We start from the raw sequence: 20,894 nt of genomic DNA, 5'->3' as shown, positions 1-20,894 counted from the left end.
GACTTGCCAACTAATTAACACTCTTTTCCCATGCAGTATAAATTGTTGCTCCCTTTGAAATTTGGCACTTTTGTGTCTGTCCTGGTGAATGCAAGATGAAAACTTTGACAGGATTTCTTTTTTCAGCAATACACAAGGAAACTTTGAGACAAACTTCAGATACAGTGTGACTTTGTGCCATGAAGGAGTGATATAAATGAGTTTTCTGATGGTACTTCCCCTTAAGTACTAGCACATTGTATGTGCCCTTTAACTTGTGACTCTAAGTGACTGCCCATGGAAGAAACAGGTGTGAAGGAGGAGTATAGAGTGCTCCTGAGAACCCACTGGCATTCAGGTGGCCTGGTGCCTCCTTGGGCTGTTTCCTCAGATGGCCCTTCAACTGATTCATCAAATGCAACTATCTGGTCCTGTCTAATATTGCCAAGCCCAAGGAAGATAGAAAGAACTTACATTCCTCTAGCGCCTTTTGCAACAGAGCACTTTACAGGCAATGAAGTATTTTTGAAATGTAGTCGCTGTTGTGAAGCAGGAAACACAGCAGCCAATATGCATACAGCAAGATGCCACAAACAGGAAAATGATAATGACCAGATAAATGTGGTCTAAATAGATAATATTTGGTGCCAGCCCTCTCTCAGTTGTTAGCACTCTCTCCTCTGAATCAATCCAGAGATTACTTTCCAACGTGTTGGTTAAGGAAGCAACAGTGATCAGGAGACCCTAGAACACATCCCTGCTCATCTCCAAAACTGTGCCATGGGATTTTTCATGTCTACCTGAGAGAGCAGACAGTGAATCAGTTTAACTTTTTCGATAGTGCAACATTCTCAGTATTGTACTGGAGTGACAGCCTGGATTATGTACCCAAATCTTTGGCTTGAGGCTTGAACACAACCTCCTGACTCAGAGGCGAGAGTGCTCCCAACTGAACAGAGGCTGATAAATCCTGTTAGTTTATGAAGAGAACTTAGAAAGAATGAAAGATAAAAATATCTGAATGAAAATGGAAGCAAATTGTCAGACATTTTCTCATCTCATTTTTGACAGCATTAGTGGGATTGACTTCCCCCTAGTGTCTCTTGGCTACAGAAGGTAGATAGAAGTTACCCACTTAAAATAACAAAATATCTAATGTCTAGCCCCATCCCTTGACAGCTGAAAACTGTTTGACTACAAATGTTAGTTGGTAATGCTTTCCCCTCATGACCTAGTAACACCTCACCACCATCCCCCGCAGCGCCCCCCAGCACAGTTGCTGCCTAAGCTGACACTCGCAGAGCAAGAGGATGAATGCTACGTGGGCACAGACACCAGCAGATGAGATGGTACCCTCAAGAGAAATGAAAACAATAGAAGAAAATACGTCAGTCAATATGACACAAAAGGAGACCATTCATCCCATCAAGTCTATGCCAGCTCTCTTTAGAGCATTCCAATCAGTCCCAGTCCCATTCCCCTGCTCCGCCCATATTGCCCTGGAAGTTTATTTCTCTCCAGTGCCCATCCAATTTCCTTCGGAAATCATCCATCATCTGCACTTTCACCGGCCTCGTGGGCAGCAATTATTTTTTATTCATTCGCGGGATGTGGGCTTTGCTGGCTGGGCCAGCATTTATTGCCCATCCCTAGTTGCCCTTGAGAAGGTGGTGGTGAGCTGCCTTCGTGAACCGCTGCAGTCCATGTGGTGTAGGTGCACCCACAGTGCTGTTAGGAAGGGAGGTCCAGGATTTTGACCCAGCAACAGTGAAGGAACGGCGATATATTTCCAAGTCAGGATGGTGAGTGACTTGGAGAGGAACTTGAATTTGGTGGTATTTCCATCTATCTGCTGCCCTTGTACTTTTAGATGCTAGTGGTCGTGGGTTTGGAAGGTGCTGTCTAAGGAGCCTTGGTGAATTCCTGCAGTGTATCTTGTAGATGGTATACAATGCTGCTACTGTGCGTCGGTGATGGAGGGAGTGAATGTTTGTGGATGTGGTGCCAATCAAGCGGCTGCTTTATCTTGGACGGTATCAAGCTTCTTGAGTGTTGTGGGAGCTGCACTCATCCAGGCAAGTGGGGAGTATTCCATCACACTCCTGACTTGTGCCTTGTAGATGGTGGACAGGGTTTGGGGAGTCAGGAGGTGAGTTACTCATCGTACGATTCTTAGCCTCTGTCCTGCTCTTGTAGCCACAGTATTTATATAACTAGTCCAGTTCAGTTTCTGGTCAATGGTAACACCCAGGATGTTGATAGTGGGGGATTCAGTGCTGGTAATGCCGTTGAACGTCAAGGGGTGATGGTTGGATTCTCTCTTGTTGGAGATGCTCATTGCCTGACATTTATGTGATGCAAATGTTAGTTTCCACTTGTCAGCCCAATATTGTCCAGGTCTTGCCGCATTTGGACATGGACTGCTTCAGCATCTGAGGAGTTGTGAATGGTGCGAATATCCTCACTTCTGACCTTATGGAAGAAAGGTCATTGATGAAGCAGCTGAAGATGGTTGGGCCTAGGACACTACCTGAGGAACTCCTGCAGTGATGTCATGGAGCTGAGATGACTGACCTCCAACAACCACAATCAGCTTCCTTTGTGCTGGGTAAGACTCTAACCAGTGAAGAGTTTTCCCCCTGATTCCCATTGACTCCAGTTTTGCTAGGACTCCTTGATGCCACACTCTGTCAAATGCTGCCTTGATGTCAAGGGCAGTCACTCTCACGTCACCTCGGGAGTTCAGCTCTTTTGTCCATGTTTGAACCAAGGCTGTAATGAGGTCAGGAGCAGGGTGTCCCTGGCGGAACCCAAACTGGGCGTCAGTGAGCAGGTTATTGCCAAGCAAGTGCTGCTTCATAGCCCTGTTGATGACCCCTTCCATCACTTTACTGATGATGGAGAGTAGGCTGATGGGGCGGTAATTGGACAGGTTGGATTTGTCCTGCTTTTTGTGTACAGGACATACCAGGGCAATTTTCCACATAGCCGGGTAGATGCCAGTGTTGAAGCTGTACTGGCACAACTTGGCTAGGGACGCAACAAGTTCCGGAACACAAGTGTTCAGTACTATTGCCGGAATATTGTCAGGGCCCATAGCCTTTGCAGTATCCAGTGCCTTCAGCTGTTTCTTGATGTCACATGGAGTGAATTGAATTGGCTGAAGACTGACATCTCTGATGCTGGGGACCTCTGGAGGTGGCAGAGATGGATCATCCACTCGGCACTTCTGGCTGAAGGTTGTAGCAAATGCTTCAGCCTTATCTTTTGCACTTGTTCTGGGCTCCATCATTGAGGATGGGGATATTTATGGAGCTTCCTCCTCCAGTGAGTTGTTTAATTGTCCACCACCATTCATGACTAGATGTGGCAGGACTGCAGAACATAGATCTGATCTGTTGGTTATGGGATCGCTTAGCTCTGTCTACCACTTGCTTCTTATGCTGTTTGGCATGGAAGTAGTCCTGTGTTGTAGCTTCACCAGGTTGATACCTCATTTTTAGGTATGCCTGGTGCTGCTCCTGGCATGCCCTCCTGTACTCTTCATTGAACCCAATCATTACCACTCGCTGCATTAAAAAAAAGTTCTTCCTCATATTTTCCTTGTTTCTCTTGCCCAAAATTTTAAATCTGTGTCCCTGAGTGTAACAAATAAAGAAATAAAACTGAAGAAAATTAGAAAATGATTGTTGTACATGAGGAATGTGACAAGCTGCTATACAAATGCAAATTCTTTCTTTCCATCAACAAGGAATACTGAGTTTGAATTCCAGTTTTATAAGATCATAAATAGGAGCGGGATAGACTATTTGGCCCCTCACGCCTGCACTGTCATTCAATACAATCATTGCTGATTTTCTGCCTCAACTCCGCTGTCCCACCACTCCCTTGATTTCCTAAGTAACCAAAAATTAAACGATCTCAGTCTTGAACATACTCAATGACCAAGTATCTGCTCCCATCCAGGAGAGAGAATTCCAAAGATTCAAAAGTCTCTAAGTGAAGAAATTTCTCCTTATCTCAGCCCCAAATGGCCAGTCATTTACCCTGAGACTGTGACCCAAAATGAGATTCTCCTGCTAAGCCCTCTTAGAATTTATATGTTTTCAGTGAGATCATTTCTCATTCTTCTAAATTCCAGAGAGAGGCCAATTCTATTCAATCCCCTTTCATAGGACAACCCTCTCATCACATCATTCACCTTCTTCTCAATCAATCCCCCTTCATAGGACAACCCTCTCATCACATCATTCACCTTCTTCTCAATCAATCCCCCTTCATAGGACAACCCTCTCATCACATCATTCACCTTCTTCTCAATCAATCCCCCTTCATAAGACAACCCTCTCATCACATCATTCACCTTCTTCTCAATCAATCCCCCTTCATAGGACAACCCTCTCATCACATCATTCACCTTCTTCTCAATCAATCCCCCTTCATAGGACAACCCCCTCATCACATCATTCACCTTCTTCTCAGTCAATCGCCCTTCATAGGACAACCCTCTCATCACATCATTCACCTTCTTCTCAATCAATCCCCCTTCATAGGACAACCCTCTCATCACATCATTCACCTTCTTCTCAATCAATCCCCCTTCATAGGACAACCCTCTCATCACATCATTCACCTTCTTCTCAATCAATCCCCCTTCATAAGACAACCCTCTCATCACATCATTCACCTTCTTCTCAATCAATCCCCCTTCATAGGACAACCCTCTCATCACATCATTCACCTTCTTCTCAAGCTCCACTCAGAAGTTGGGATTGGTTATTTCTTTGAAAGGGGTTATTGAAAGGTCAGTCTGTCACCCTGAGAATGATGCTGGGCCTAGCAGTGTGGACTAGAGACAAGTGTAGGCCAGGATGGGTGGGGATGATAAGTTTCTGTTTCTGCAGGATATTAGTTGGGTTTTAAAACAATCCACTAGTTTTTATGGTCATTATGTTTTCTGCCACCAGCTCACAGGCTCCCAGATTTATTGAGGCAATTTTTACCTGACCTCTGTTTTTTTTTATTTATTCAAGGGACGTGGGCTTCTCTGGCTAGACCAGCATTTATTGCCCATCCCTAATTACCCTTGAGAAGGTGGTGGTGAGCTGCCTTCTTGAACCGTTGCAGTCCATGTGGTGTAGGTACACCCACAGTGCTGTTAGGAAGGGAGTTCCAGGATTTTGACCCAGTGACAGTGAAGGAATGGCGATATATTTCCAAGTCAGGATGGTGAGTGGTTTGGAGGGGAACATGATGGGATCAGATGCAATGTTGCTTTCACACCACTCCCAAATTTACTCTGTTGAAATCCATGGAGAGTGATATTTCATGGGGTTAGAAAATCAGTGTTCCACCATTCCATGGTTTTCCCACTTGCCACCATACTTTAAAGGTTGTCCCATTGAATTTGATTACATTACTTTCACAGAATGCATGGAGTCAGGGGAACAAGCAACAACAGAATAAATAGCAAGCTGGCCATAAAACTGAAAACCAAAAGCAGGGGTTAAACTGTTTACTGAGAGTGGCGAAAGGTAGCAAGCGATGTTTCACAAGCATCTTTGAGTTTTCTATTTACAAAACTGTTTGGACTCAGGAATTGGAATTACAATTTCAAAATTTGCAGATGACACCAAATTGGGGGGGGTGCAGTTAATACAGAGGAGGACCATGACAAAATACAGGAAGATTTCAATAGACTTGAAGAATAGATATGTTTTTGGTAAAATAAGCTTCAATAAACAAGCATAAGTTAGTATATTCTGGTAGGAAGAATAAACACATAATTCTTGTGGGAGCGCAGAATCTGAATAAATCAGACCTGCACACAGCGGGGAGGCCGGTAGCAGGTTGGGAATCCATTTATTCTGTCAGTGGGATTTTCTGTAGCTCCTTAGTCATGGCATTATATCCCACTTCTCGCTTTCCTAATCAATCACAGAGTGCGGAGGTGATGAAGCATTTGTATTTAAAGGGAAGCCTTCCAGAGCATGTTTCTACATTTGGCAATGAGGGGAAAAAAAAGTATCCTGGCACTATCTCCCACCCACATCTGTGAGTATCATGTTTCATCGACGATAGTGAATAGGAAGTTATATTACTCACTGAGATGCCACTTTTTGGCAGAGGAATGGGGTTATTTCCAACCAAAACCTTCAGTCAAATGCAACGTTTTAAGTTCAATTTGTGAGTGAGAGCCCCGGGGGTGTCGATCCCGACGTACATTGTGAAACTCAAACAATTATCAGAGCATTGCAATTTTGGTACAACCAAAATTGTGAAAAAAAGCACACCTGAGGAGACAATGCAGGGCTTGGCTCAGGCAATCCAACAAGATGTTCCAAGTACACAGTGTGGAAGACCCTGGTACCAGTAAGTCTGATATTTACTGTCTTTCCAACCTCAAGGATATTAAACCAGACCCAATCACCATAACATTCTGTGTAAATGGGAAGCCTCTAAATATGGAAGTAGATACAGGCGCATCAGTCACTGTGATGGGTGAGCACACATCCCAGTATTTGAGAGGGGTGCCCAGCCTTTAAGTTTAGAGAGCACTTCAGCCAAACTGAAAACATAGACCGGAGAAGAAGTAAAGGTGAGGGGTACTGCTTTTGCACCTGTAAGCTATGGACAGCAGTCTGCCCAGTACCTATCGTAGTAGAAATGGATGAAGGATCAAGCTTTCTGGGACGTGACTGACTCAAGAAAATAAAGTTTAATTGGGCCGACGTTTGCCAGCTGAGGACAGGGGGATTGTCAGAATTGTTAAGAAAATATGACAGTGGCTTCCGGGATGAGCTGGGCAAAATTGAGAGCTTACAAGCCAAAATGTACCTGAATCCAGAAGCCACCCCATGATTTTCAGAGCAAGACCGGTACCACATGAGAAAATGGAAGCTAAACTAAAGGGGTTAGAAGAATTCGGTATTATCCAGCTGGTTCAGGTTTCAGAATGGGCTGCACCCACTGTCCCCATTTTGAAGCCCAACAAGACTATCCGCATTTGCGATGATTACAAACAAACCGTCAATCAGGCCGTAAAGCTGGACAAGTATCCTCTTCCACAAATCAAAGACCTTTATGCAAAAACTGGTCAGGAGCCAGTCATATACCAAGCTGGACATGAATCACACTTATCAACAGCTTGAGTTGGATGACGGTTTCGAGGATATGTCACGATAAACACCCACAAAGGGATTTTTCAGTACACACGCCTGCCTTTCTCATCAGCATGCGCAATACTTCAATGCACAACGGAGAGCCTGCTACAGGGGTTGTCACAGCTTGTGGTATATCTCGATGATACACTCATCACAGGAGGCCGAATATCTGGCAAATTTAAAAGAGGTGTTAAAAAGATTTCAGGAGGCTGGAGTTCACCTCAAGAAAGAAAAGTGCACTTTCCAAGCCATGGAGGTGACTCACCTGGAAGACAGGGTCAATGCTCAAGGGCTACACCCTGTTGAGTCGAAAGTCAGGGCCATAAAAGAAGCACCTTACCCCACGAACATGTCTGAACTTAAATCGTTTCTAGGAATAGTCAATTATTATGGGCGGTTTATGCCAAATCTATCCACTGTGCTGACCCCCTTACACACCCTACTAAAGAAGCACCACTGCTGGTTTTGGGGAATTCCTCAGGAAATGGCTTTCAACAAGGTGAAACAATTGCTGCAGTCTTCAAGCCTACTTGTACACTTCAACCCGTCGAAGGAACTAATACTGACATGTGACGCCTCTCCATATGGTATTGTCCCATGAAATGGCTGACAGCTCGGAAAGGCCGATAAACTATTTGTCAAGAACACTATCAGTAGTTGAAAGAGCCTAAAATGAAAAAGAGGGCCTATCAATAGCTTTCGGCATCAAAAAGTTCCATCAATATCTACATGGGAGACATCTCACGATTGTTTCAGACCACAAGTACTGGTGGGGCTTTTTAAGGAGAAAAGGGCTATCCCACCAATAGCTTCTGCAAGGATTCTGAGGTGGACTTTGATCTTGGCCGCCTATGAATATACCTTCAAACACTGACCAGGGATACATATTGCGAATGTGGATGCCCTGAGTCACCTGCCTTTGAGAGAAAGTATTACATGTGCACCTATTCCTCAAGAAATTGTCTTGGCCTTAAATCTTTTGGATACGCTCCCAGACTGTGTGAAACAAATCAAAACCTGGAACAGTCAGGATCTACTACGAGATAAAATCCTTATCGGATGGGGAAATGAGGCAGTTTCAGAGGACATGAAACCCTACTCCATCTGTAAACATGAGCTTAGTTGTCAAGCTGGTATTGTGCTACAGGGAGCACGAGTAGTTGTTCCTGTGCCAGGCCGGAAGCTACTCCTGATGGAACTACACAGTGGCAACCCTGGTATCTCGAAAATGTTAGCCAGGAGTTATGTATGGTGACCCGGAATCGACAGTGATATTGAAAACCTGGTAAGGCACTGCTAACAGTGCCAGTTGTAGGAAAACCTACCAGCCACAGCTTCACTACACCCTCGGGAGTTGCCTGGCCCGCCATGGGTCCCTGTCCATGCTGATTATGTAGGACCATTTACTGTACGTTGTTTCTCCTCGTAATTGATGCATACTCTAAGTGGGTAGAAATTTTTGAGGTTAAAACTCCGACATCGATGATGACCATCGGAAAGCTGCAGCACTGTTTGGCAACTCATGGTTTGATTGAAGTAATCATGTCCCATAATGGGGCAGTGTTCACGAGTGTGGATTTTCAAAACTTCACCACTCTCAATGGTATAAAACACATAAAGACAGCGCCCTACCACCCAACATCAAATGGCTTAGCCGAGAGAGCCGACCAAACTTTTAAATCTGACATGCAAAAACCACCAGTTGGATCTTTAGCAACAAGAGTCTCACTGAGTTACCGTATCACTCCACACTCAATGACAGGCGTTCCTCCTGCTGAACTGTTAGTGAAACATCGTCTCAGGACAAGATTAAGTCTTGTGTTTCCAAATTTGCAGGGGAGGGTAGAGTCAAGTCAGTGTAACCAGGAGACAAGTCATGATTCTCACAGTAGAACTAGGAAGTTCTCAACTAACTTCGGTAGTGGCCCTAGGTGGATTCCTGGAAGGGTAGTCTTTGAGACTGGACCTCTTCCGTATCAAGTAAAGATAGAGGGACGGATTGTTTGGAAGCATGTTGACTATTTGAGGGGTATTTGAGGGGTAGAGAGGCACCCTTGCAGCCAGTGTTACCACCGAGTGTTGGGGAACCTGTGTACACCGAAGATTCTAGTGACCTGCCATGAAAGCCTGAGCCTCCTGAGGCCTCCTGGTGCAAAGAAGGTTCACTCTGCTGTAGATCTGGTGTTGAGGGCCTTGTCTCCTTCTAGATGGAGCTCAGTGTCCATTCCCCCTGGGACATGTGGCTGAAGAGAAAGCAGCTGATGTTGCTGCTGGTTTTGCTCCCGCTGCTGATGCTCTTATTCCTCATCAGAGGTGCAAGCTGGAGCTACATAAGCTGCTCCTGTGCCGTGGTGAAGACTGACAACAGGCAAGTGCAGATGCAGGTGAGTGAAACCCTAGACAGGTGAACTGACTTCCAAAAAGTTAGGAATCATCTGTCATGCAGTGAAAGCATACTGTCAGGAAGTGCTGTGAGCAGAGCTACCTCTCACCTAGGCATGGCTGCAGCTCTCTAGTTTCACTGCTTGAAGGCTTCCCAGCCAGTCAGTTTCACTGAAGAAGTTCTTTCTTGTTGACCCTGGTGGGTTTCACACAGTTCAGGACACCCAACAGCCCCACGAGAGTTCCCCCTCACCTCTGAAACCTGGAAGTGGATGGGATCATGTTGGATTGCAGACCTGATGCCGCTTTTTGGGATTTAATCCCCATACACACCAAAAGCCCTTCCTCCAAGAGCCCTGCCCATCCCCTCCCCAACACACTCGGCAGTCAAAATTCTGCGTTAAGGCTTGGATCTTCACTCCCAGGTCAGCAGTGCAGAGTCAGGACATTTCCAGGCTCCACAGACTCGACCGAGGAGAAAATGCCCCAGAAGTTGGAATTTTCATTCCAGTGTAGGGGGTTTCTGTGGGAGTTGGGATCAAGCAACCCTGGAAAGTTTATGAGTGGAGAGACTGCTAGATGCAGAGGCGGGCTGGGTGGAAGGCCTCCCTCGGTGCTCTGGCACAGTGTTGAACTGGTTTTAAAAAACATAAAACGGCCCTTCAGCCCTCACCTCTCACACCCTTCACCCACACACACTCCCATGCCTCATCCATTCCAACGCATGTCCCCACCACTCCCATGGCCCCTCATACCTTCCATGGCACCTCATGTATCCCATCCACCATCCATGGCCCTTTATAGTCCCTATGCCAACTTAGTGCCAACTCATGCCAACCCATGCCCCCCATCCACCACCCATTGCTCTTACACCTACTATACAACTCGCCCAGTATCCACCATGGGCAGACCTCAGGAGCCATGCCAAGATGAAATAAAATAAAGTCTCAAGTGTCTATTGCAGAATTTATTTAAAAAGACACTCATTCATAAAAGCCCATTCACAGTACATTTACAACCCTTCAATTTAATAATCCCTTATAAAAACAAACATTTCATTCAAGTACATAATCCGTTATAAAAGCAAGCATTGAATTCATGGTTCTGCTTCAAAGAATCTATAACTACTTGTTAATCAAAGTGTAAAATGGCAGACACCTTACTGTGATAACGGAAGGTTGTGAAATCAGTCATGCAGCACTAATCCAGTAATGATAGCTCTCAGAATTATGTCAACAGACAGAGTGAAATAGCAAGCAGTGATTTATTTATAAACACTCCAAACATTTTTCTCAAAGATTTAAAGGACAGGAGTTATGAATGTCTTAGTAGTTTGACGTTTGCTTTTGGAAGTTGCCTTTGGCAGTTCAGTTTGACACTTAATAAGTTTATGTGCTTTTTACGCATATTCATGCCTAATTTTAACAATCCCAAGGCACATTACCTCTCCCAAGGGGCATCTGACCTCTGTCAAAGCTCACTTGACCTCCCTCAAAGGTGCCCAAAGACCATACTCCACCTCTCCAAAGGACTTCACATAGTTCAGACCTGCTCCTACCAGGTCTAACCTATACATGTCATGTTTCATACACCTGGGTCACCAAAATTAGACATGACTTGAGGCAGCTACTGATTTATATGGGCAGCTACCTCCATGAAGTGCACATGTGCAAATCGCAACCTGGGCCCATTCCTGCCCCCTCAAAAATGGTAGGTGCTATGTTTGAGGCCGGGACTTCCAGATTTTGGCCTCTCATGTCACTTTCACAATGATGGAGAGGATCTCCATCATTGCGAAAATTAAAGCCTCAGTGTCTAACTGAGGTCAGCGAACCGGAGATATGGGGTTATAGATCATAAATCATGAAAAGTACTGACATAGATTAATAAAACCATTAAATAGCTAATAAAGAAGGGGGTTCATTTCTAGAGGGTTAGAACTGAGAAGCAGAGATGTTAAGATAAACTTACATTAAACCTTAGTTAGACCACACTTGGAGTACTGCACACAGTTCTGGTCTCCACATTACAAAAAGGTTATAGAGGCACTGGAGAAGGTATTAGAACTGAGAGTTTATAACTATCAGGAAAGAATGAACTGGCTGGGGCTCTTTATTCCAGAAAATAGAAGACAAGAGGTGAACAGGTAGAGGTCTTTAAGATTATGATAGGGTTGAGTAGAGAAGATATTTTCGCTTGTGGAGGAGACCAGAACTGTGGGCCATAAATGTAAGATGGTCACTAATAAATCCAATAGGGCATTCAGGAGAAATGTTTTTACTCGGAGAGTGGTGAGATTGTGGAATTACCACCACGAAGACTACTGGAGTTGAATCGTATAGATGCATTTAAGAGGAGGCTATGTATGTACTTGATCGAGAAAGGAATAGAGCGATTTGCTGATACAATGTGGAATAGTGTGTTTCTGTACTGTAAATATTGTAATTCTAACCCTCCAGTACATCATCCAAATGGCAACTGTGATAAGTGTTGACAGACAATTTGATTAAGAAAGGCAGCACAGCTGAGTCCACCGCTGTCCTGAGAGTGTTCACCCATGTATCTTTTCCAGCAGTGCAGTGACCAAATCCTGAAACCCTCCTCCAGCCCCACAACCCTCTTCTGTACTCCTCCACTCTGATCTCTTGAGCATCTCATTGACAGAAATGCCTTCAGCTGTCTGGGCCCCAAGCTTGGATTTCCCTCCCAGAATCTCTCGGCCTCTCTATGGCACTTTCCTCTTCTAAGACACTCATTAAAACATACACCTTTGACCCTTCATTATGTGGCTCAGTGTCAAATTTTATCTATGCTTTGGTGCTATATAAATGCAAGTTGTTGCAGACTGGAAGCAAGTACCATGCCAAATTCTTATCTTCCCCTTCATTACCCAGGGTCATGAATCCCAACTGTTGCCCAGTGTCGCAAGGGACAGGGAAATTCAAGTGCTGTCCTGGTCTGTTACATCTCTGTCCAGGGCATTGTTTCATAAACTAAGCACACGAAAGAAATCAGAACCACCTTGATAGAATCTTTGCTGCACAGCCTTATTTTCAGAGTGTGTCTCTTCTACACTGTTCAGAGCCGTAGTCTAACCACCCATTTATCTTGGGTGAGTGTACATGGCAGCCATTCATCCAGAAAACCCATCGATTCAATCCCCAGGTTTTTCTGAAATTATCCAGGTTAACAATAACTTTGTAACTAGAGAGAGGCAATTTGATTCAGGTCCCTCCTTGTGCTCCAGCTGTGTAATGGTTACCAACCCCAGGTGAGGACAGGATGGGGGTGGCTGTAGCTGAATAGCTGCCTTGTGCACTCACGCTTAACAAAGGGGTGGGTCAATAAGCCATCAGGCAGGCCCAGCCCAGTGAGGAGTGCAAGCAGTAAGAACTTCAGAACAATGAGAGAGTCATGACGGGTCCCGGATGGTGCAATTTTAATGGAAAGGGTAACGAGATTATTTTTAAACAGTTTGTGGAGGAGCACCATACGAATCTGTCAAGTGCTCAACTGCTGTTATTATCAACAGTACTTTCTAGCCTTTATGTCTAGAGGATCTCTGATTTCAATCGCTCCACCATTCAGCTGCCTGGGCCCTGAACCCTGGAACTCCCTTCGTGAACCTCACCTGCTCTCTTCTCTCCTCCTTCCAGCACCTTGAATCTACCACTTTGACCAAACTTTTGATCACCGAGCCTAATATCTTATTATGTGGCTCAGTGTAAACTTTGTTTGAAAACACTCCAGTGAAACACTGGGTAGTTTTACAATGTTAAAGGTGCGATATAAATACGAGTTCTTATTTTTTAACTGGGAACACCAGATTCGGCTGAGTTGCTCGTTCCATGAATACCATTCTTAGCCAAACATTGATGCACAATAAATGAGGCCTAACCAGCGATACCCACATTCTGAGAGCAAATGGTGAGCTTGCAGCATAGCTACCAAACATGCAGGCAGAAAAGCCACAGCTGGGTATAGGTTTATCTGCTACTGCCCTTGGTTTAAAGGAATATTGGAAAAGGCAACACAATTAGTGCTGAGTTGCCAGGCTACATGGGCCAGATCACCAGGGTTCAAGGGTCACAGGCATTCCCCTGGCTTCAGGTTGGGCAGCTCCTTGCTGTAAATGTACCTGCAATCCTCAGTGTCCGCCGCCAATAACAGGAGCAGTTTGCCTTCTGTGAGTATCAGGGCCAAGCAGCAGTCTTTCTCTGCTCCTAGGGGAAGCCGAGGCAGGTCACTGATCTGGTTGCCTTTGAGGATGGCTTTACAGCTGCTCTGGAGCGAGATTTCAGCCTCAGGCAGCGCATCCTGGTCACGGCAGATCGCCAAGGACCCCTTCATCGATAAAAAGAAGAATTTCTCCTTCCATTGCTTGAAGACAAACCCACCTGCAGTTAATATAAAAGAACAAAATACTGTAAGCTGCAGTTGTATAAAATTGAGCGTGCACATTAAAATCTACAGTAGCTTGTGGCACTCTATCAGCCCAGACAAAAAGCGGAATCAATCGTCTGAACATGGATAAATGTAGAACCAACAGCGTTACTAATTCTGGAGAACCGATGCCTCAGGGGTCAGAGGTTATTTGAGATTGAGGCCCTGATTAAAAGAAAAATTTCTGCATTTCTGTAGCGCCTTTCATGATGGCAGGTTGTCCCAAACTGCTTTACTGTCAATGAAGTACTTTTGAAATGTAGTCACTGATTTAATGTAGGAAACGCAGCCAATTTACAGACAGCAAAATCTCTGGAGTAGAGATAAAAGCAAAAAACTGCGGATGCTGGAAATCCAAAACAAAAACAGAAACAGAAATACCTGGAAAAACTCAGCAGGTCTGGCAGCATCGGCGGAGGAGAGCACAGTTGACGTTTCGAGTCCTCATAACCCTTGTTGAAGGGTCACGAGGACTTGAAACGTCAACTGTGCTCTCCTCCGCCGATGCTGCCAGACCTGCTGAGTTTTTCCAGGTATTTCTGTTTCTGTTTTTGCTCTGGAGTAGAGCTTTGGACTTCAAACCACAACCTATTGACTCAGAGGCAAGTGCTACCCACTGATCCACAGACTAACAGACAGCAGAGTGTATTCCAATTATAACAGATGGGAATCAGATGGGGTCTGTTGTCTGACATACTGCAAAGAATTCTCACACAGGATGTGCTCAGCATGAACTGAATAGAAATGGATATTATGGCCCTTGAATGCCTTATTACTAGCAGGACAGATTCTGCTGACTGCGAAGTCTGCTCTTCCGTTCAGACATCTTGTCCTCATGACTCAGTATTTCAACTGTCAACTTAAACTTGTCCTTCCTGAACCCAAGTCAAGGAATCTGGATCCATTTTAAAGTCAGGTGGGTTAAAGTTAACTCATGCCATCTCCCTAATAAGCTTACTGCTAATCAAGTTAGTTCATAGCAATTGCCCCTGTCCGTGAGACAGCTGTCACTCTAGGAAATAAAGGGCGTTTTTTTTAATACATTCAAGGGATGTGGGCATCACTAGCTAGGGAAGCATTTATTGACCATCACTTATTGCCTTTGAGAAGGTGGTGGTGAGCTGCAGGCCATGTGGTGTAAGTACACCCACAGTGCTGTTAGGGAGGGAGTTTCAGGATCTGACCCAGCGACATATATTTCCAAGTCAGGATACTGAGTGGCTTGGAGGGGAACATCCAGGTGGTGGTGTTCCCATCCATCTGCTGCCCTTGTACTTCTCGATGGTAGTGGTCGTGGGTTTGCAAGGTGCTGTCTAAGGAACCTTGGTGAGTTTCTACTCTACATATGCGATCCACATAATGCTCGAAGGCACAGTGACCAGCAGCTCTCAGGTCTCAGCTGTGACTCAGTGGGAAGCAGTCTGGCCTTTGAGTTCCAGGCTGGAAACTTGAGCACCTAAACCTAGGGCTGACATTGTCTCCTGCATCAACGGAGATGTTGCCTTTTTGATGAAATGTAAAACAGAGACCTTAGGTGGAATTGTCCCAGATTTGCACTAAGTGCGGTAGTGGGCGGGTAAAAAGATGTTTTACCCGCTGGCCGCAATGGCGGGTTTTCACGCTGTATTGCTCCAAACCTGCCACATTATTTATCCATTCCCGGAAAATACGCTGTTTCCATGACGGGTGGGCTCTCATTCACACACCCGCCATCACCTCACTGCTGCATCACTCCGGGTGCCATATGTAAAATCCAGCTGCCCGCACACATCTCAGTGCTTCCAGCCCACAACTGCTGCAGGGAAGATTGGCAGCTCAACATTCCTGGTTCTAGAGTATTCAGATGAGATAGAGAGGGGGATAGAAGAGGAGGGGGGTCGCGATATTGATCAAAGAATCAATTCTAGCAGTGAGGAGGGATGATATCTTGGAAGGATCAGCAAATGAGGCCATATGGGTAGAAGTAAAAAACACAAAAGGGGCAAACACGCTGTTGGGTGTTTACTATAGGCCCCCAAACGGAGAGATAGAGGATCAAATATGTAACCAAATTTCAGAGAACTGTAAGAATCATAAGGCAGTAATAGTCGGGGATTTTAACCACCCAAATATTAACTGGGATAGTTTTAATGTGCAGGGCAGGGAGGGAGCAAAATTCTTAAGTTGCATCCAGGAGAACTGTTTTAGTCAGTACGTAGAAAGTCCAACAAGGGAGGGGGCAGTTCTGGACCTAATATTCGGAAATGAGCCCAGGCAGGTAGAAGGCGCATCAGCAGGGGAGCATTTTGGAGATTGTGACCATAACACAGTTAGATTGAGGATAGTTATGGAAAAGGATAAGTTTGGGCCAGGAATAAAAGTTCTAAACTGGGGAAAGGCTAATTTTACTAAGATAAGATACAATTTGACACAAGTGGACTGGCAGCAGCAACTTGCAGATAAAAGTGTGTCAGAGCAGTGGGAGGCATTCAAGGAGGAGATAGCGAGAGTACAGGGCAAATATATTCCCGTAAAGAACAAGTCCAGAGAACCCTTGATGTCAAGGGATATAATGGTTAGGATTAAGAAGAAAAGAGAAGCTTATGGCAGATACCGAGGGCTCAATATGGCAGAGTCCCTAGAGGAGTATAAAAATGCAGGGGGAGCTTAAACAGGAAATTAGGAAAGCTAAGAGAGTGCATGAGAAAACATCGGTGGGTAGAATAAAGGAAAACCCAAAGGGTTTTTTTTAAATATATAAAGAGTGAGAGAATAACTAGGGAAAGAGTAGGGCCAATTAAGGAACATAGAGGTAATCTGTGTGTGGACACGGAAGACGTGGGTACAGTCCTTAATGAATACTTTTCACAGAAAAGGACAACACAGGTATAGACATCAGGGTGGAGGACTGTGAAACATTAGAGGAAATTAACATAGAGAGAGAGGAGGTACTGGCAGGTTTAGTGGCCTTAAAAGTGGATAAATCCGTAGGCCCGGATGAGATGTATCCCTGGCTGTTGAGAGAGGCAAGGGAAGCGATATCAGGGGCCCTGGCAGTAATTTTCAAATCCTCTCTGGCCACAGTGAGGTGCCAGAGGACTGGAGGACTGCTAACGTTGTCCCATTATTAAAAAACAGGGGAAGGGATAGTCGAGGAAATTACAGGTCAATCAGCCTAACCTCCATCACAGAATCACACAGTGCAGAAGAGGCCCTTCAGCCCATCGAGTCTGCACCGACCTGTGAGAAGCACCTGACCTACCTACCTAATCCCATTTACCAGCACTTGGCCCATAGCCTTGAATGTTATGACGTGCCAAGTGCTCATCCGGGTACTTTTTAAAGGATGTGAGGCAACCCGCCTCCACCACCCTCCCAGGCAGCGCATTCCAGACCGTCACCGCCCTCTGGGTAAAAAGGTTTTTCCTCACATCCCCCATAAACCTCCTGCCCCTCACCTTGAACTTATGTCCCATGCTGGAGAAGTTACTAGAAAGAATTCTGAGAATATACCTGCACTTGGAGAGGCATGGATTAATCAGGGATAGTCAGCATGGATTTGTTAAGGGAAGATCGTGTTTGACAAATTTGATCGAATTTTTGATTTGATTGATTTGATTTGATTTGATCGAAACCAAGAGTTTTGATGAGGGTAATGCATTTGATGTGGTCTACATGGAATTAACAAGGCTTTTGATAAGGTCCCTCTTGGCAGACTGGTCAAGAAAGTAAGAGCCCATGGGACCCAAGGCAAAATGTCACGTTGGATCCAAAATTGGCTGAGAGGCAAGAAGCAGAGGGTGATGGTAAAGGGATGTTTCTGTGACTGGACATCAGTTTCCAGTGGGGTTCTGCCCTTGCTGTTTGTAGTGAACATAAATGATTTGGACTTAAATGTAGGGGGTATGACCAAGAAGTTTGCGGATGACACGAAAATTGTTAGGTGGTAAATAGTGAGGAAGATAGCCGTAAACTGCAGGAGGATATCAATGGGCAGAGCAGTGGCAAATGGAATTCAACCCTGAAAAGTGTGAGGTAATACACTTGGGGAGGGCTAACAAGGCAAGGGATTACACTATGAAGGGTAGGACCTAGAAAGCACTGAACATCAGAGGGACCTTGGTGTGCATATCCACAGATCCCTGAAGGTAGCAGGGCAGGTAGATAAGGTGGTTAAGAAGGCATATGGGATACTTGCCTTTATTAGCCGAGGCACCGAATACAAGAGCAGGGAGGTGATGCTGGAACTGTGTAAAACACTGGTTAGGCCACAACTGGAGTACTGTGTGCAGTTCTGGTCATTACATTATAGGAAGGATGTAATTACACAGGAGAGGGTTCAGAGGAGATTTACCAGGATGCTGCCTGGGCTGGAGGGCCTGAGCTAAGAGGAAAGATTGGATAGGCTGGGGTTGTTTTCCTTGGAGCAGCAAAGGTTGAGAGGGGACCTGATAGAGGTGTATAAGATTATGAGGGGCATAGACAGGGTGGATAGGAAGGTACTTTCTTCTATTAGTAGGGGGGTCAATAACCGGGGGTATAGATGTAAGGTAAGAGGTAGAAGGCTAAGAGGGGAGTTGAGGAGAAATATTTTCATCCGGAGGGTGGTGAGAATCTGAAACTCACTGGCTGAAAGGGTGGTTGAGTCAGAGACTCTCGTAACATTTAAGAAGTATTTAGATCATCACTTGTGTTGCCAAAGCCTCCAGGGCAACAGGCCAAACACTGGAAAATGGGATTAGTGCAGTCAGATCTTTGTTGACTGGTGTGGGCATGATGGGCCGAATGGCCTACTTCTGTGCTGTAAACGTCTACAAGTCTATGTCCATGAAAGGCAATAGGACTGCAGCCCCAGTGTTCAGCGATGCGTCACTTGAATGCCTTTTGGATGCCGTGGAGGCCCGCCGGGATGTCCTCTACCCCTGCTGTGGCTGCAGGATGGGCAGCAGCATGACCAACCATGATGGGAGGTGGTAGCAGCGGTTGTCAGTGCCAATGCCCTTCAAAAGAGGACAGCCACCCAGTGCCACAAGAGGATGAATGATCTCCTCTGTCCCACCAGGGTAAGTCACTCTTCTCATCAATCTCAATTCACACAAACCCATCAGACATCCTAACTCACTGCCTGTTCAAAGAACATCACCATTCACTCTCTCACACTCACCATCATTGTCTTCATCATATCCATGGGACCACTCACCACCCACACGTGCCAGGCATACTTGTCATCTGGCCTGGCAAGCATCCTGCTTCCACTTTCTCCATCTCTATTCATGCAGGACAAGTTGGCACACAACAAAAGAGAGAGGTCGCAGACCAGTGGAGGAATGCCTGAATTCAAGGTCCTCACGGACTTTGAAAACAGCCATCCACCTGGCCAGCGAAGATCTGGACTGGTCCTGTGCTGATGGTGAGGTCAGCGCTGCTTTACCAAGTGAGGGTCCAGCAGTGCAACGCCTATCAGACAACCACGTTGTGAGTGATGTGTCCTCTTTCACAGGCCACTGCCAAGCACCAATTATCTCCCACTGCTTCTGCAGGTACATCTGTGAAAAAGCTGATGGAGTCCATGATCCAGGGCCTCCAATCAAGCCCCGAAGAAACCTCTGAAGAGGAATCTGAAGGCACACTCCTTGAAGTCCCGTCAAAGCACTCACCCACACCCTCCACCAGCTCAGAGACACACACCTCGGTGGGACTTAGCCTAAGAATAGCCTTGGGATCACAATCTGGTGAGCACATCGCACTGTCTGATCCACAGCAGGCAGCGGCAGGGATTTCTCTGGTGTCCAGGGGATTGCTGGAGGCCCGAAATTCGATGAGTCTGAGTCAGATGACAAGCCCCTGGACTCAACCATGTCACAGCTGCTGAAGCTGCAGAGACAAGCTTGGGAACATCAGGAAGGGGTGTCTGGTGCACCCCTCAGATTGCAAGGCATGATGGAGGAGTCCGTCTGTGTTCAGTCTGAGGTGATAGCACCTGCATGCCAATGCATCGAGGTCAACACAGGCAGGATGGCGGCCACCATGGAGACCTTGGTCCAGGATGTCACTCCTGCACAGCTGCACGGACTCAACTCTATCGCTGATGCCATAGTTGGCCTCCAACAGTGTGTACACGAGAGGGGTGCTGGGCAGCTCGAACTCACTCTAGCTACCCCTTCTCCTGAAGGAGTCAGCCTGGGGTGCTTGGACACCCCTAGGGAGGAGGATCAGCAGGTGCACACCCCACGGCCATCCATCCAGGTGACTCGGGGAGTGTCTGGCCCATCCGAATCCTGTCTTCCTGTGACCTCAGCAGCTCCACCTCCACGGACCAAGGAGGGCCCCACTGCCGTACAGCAGGACCCCGAACGCAGGCCGGGGCTCTCCAATTGTCAGCCGTCCAGAGGCACCTGCCAAGGTCATCACAGACAGGGCATCGCAGTGAGCAGGCTGCCTCCACCTCTGCTGTGGATGTCCGGGAAGCACCAAGATGTAACGGCAGGGTTAGGCAAGTTAAGAAGAATTAGCATGGGTGTTAATAACTTTTACATAATGTTCATTATTGTAAATAAATTCCCATGAATGTCTCCCTGCCTATGGCTCCTTGTTCTGATGAGCAGTGTTCATGTCACTCAGATGTGAAACCTTTCTGCACAAGGTAAAGTCTCAGTCCAGGGCCTCTTCCCTGTGCAGCCTTCAGACCAAAGTGATGGTTCGGCCTCACACTCCCTGGACACATTACTGATGTCTTAACCTCGATGGTGCTTGTCATTGCTGCCAGAATGTAGTGAGCAGGTGCCACAGAGTTCCCTCATTCTCTCTGTGTGCTCTCAGCACCTTTAAGGTGGGGCTGGCCCCCATCTCTTCAGTAACTGTGACCAGTGATGCTGTGCTCCTGAAGGGCTCAAATGCTGAAGGTGGACAAAGGATCAGATGCTTCTAAAGTTTCATGGCTGCCCTCGG

The 20,894-nt window shown here is 46.0% G+C and overlaps 1 protein-coding gene across 1 annotated transcript in view; it reads right to left on the bottom strand.

Annotated features, from left to right (window-relative positions):
- LOC144671325 (uncharacterized) overlaps positions 1–20,894 on the bottom strand; it is a 79,350-nt gene that overhangs the window by 17,993 nt on the left and 40,463 nt on the right. The window contains exon 2 of the mRNA XM_078533151.1: positions 13,663–13,921. Coding sequence (XP_078389277.1) covers positions 13,663–13,921 — 259 coding nt within the window. The remainder of the gene's footprint in view (positions 1–13,662; positions 13,922–20,894) is intronic.

This window comes from Cetorhinus maximus, chromosome 32, assembly GCF_964194155.1.
Source record: "Cetorhinus maximus chromosome 32, sCetMax3.hap1.1, whole genome shotgun sequence".
NCBI lineage: Eukaryota > Metazoa > Chordata > Chondrichthyes > Lamniformes > Cetorhinidae > Cetorhinus > Cetorhinus maximus.
This window is presented reverse-complemented; position numbering and strand designations above follow the sequence as displayed.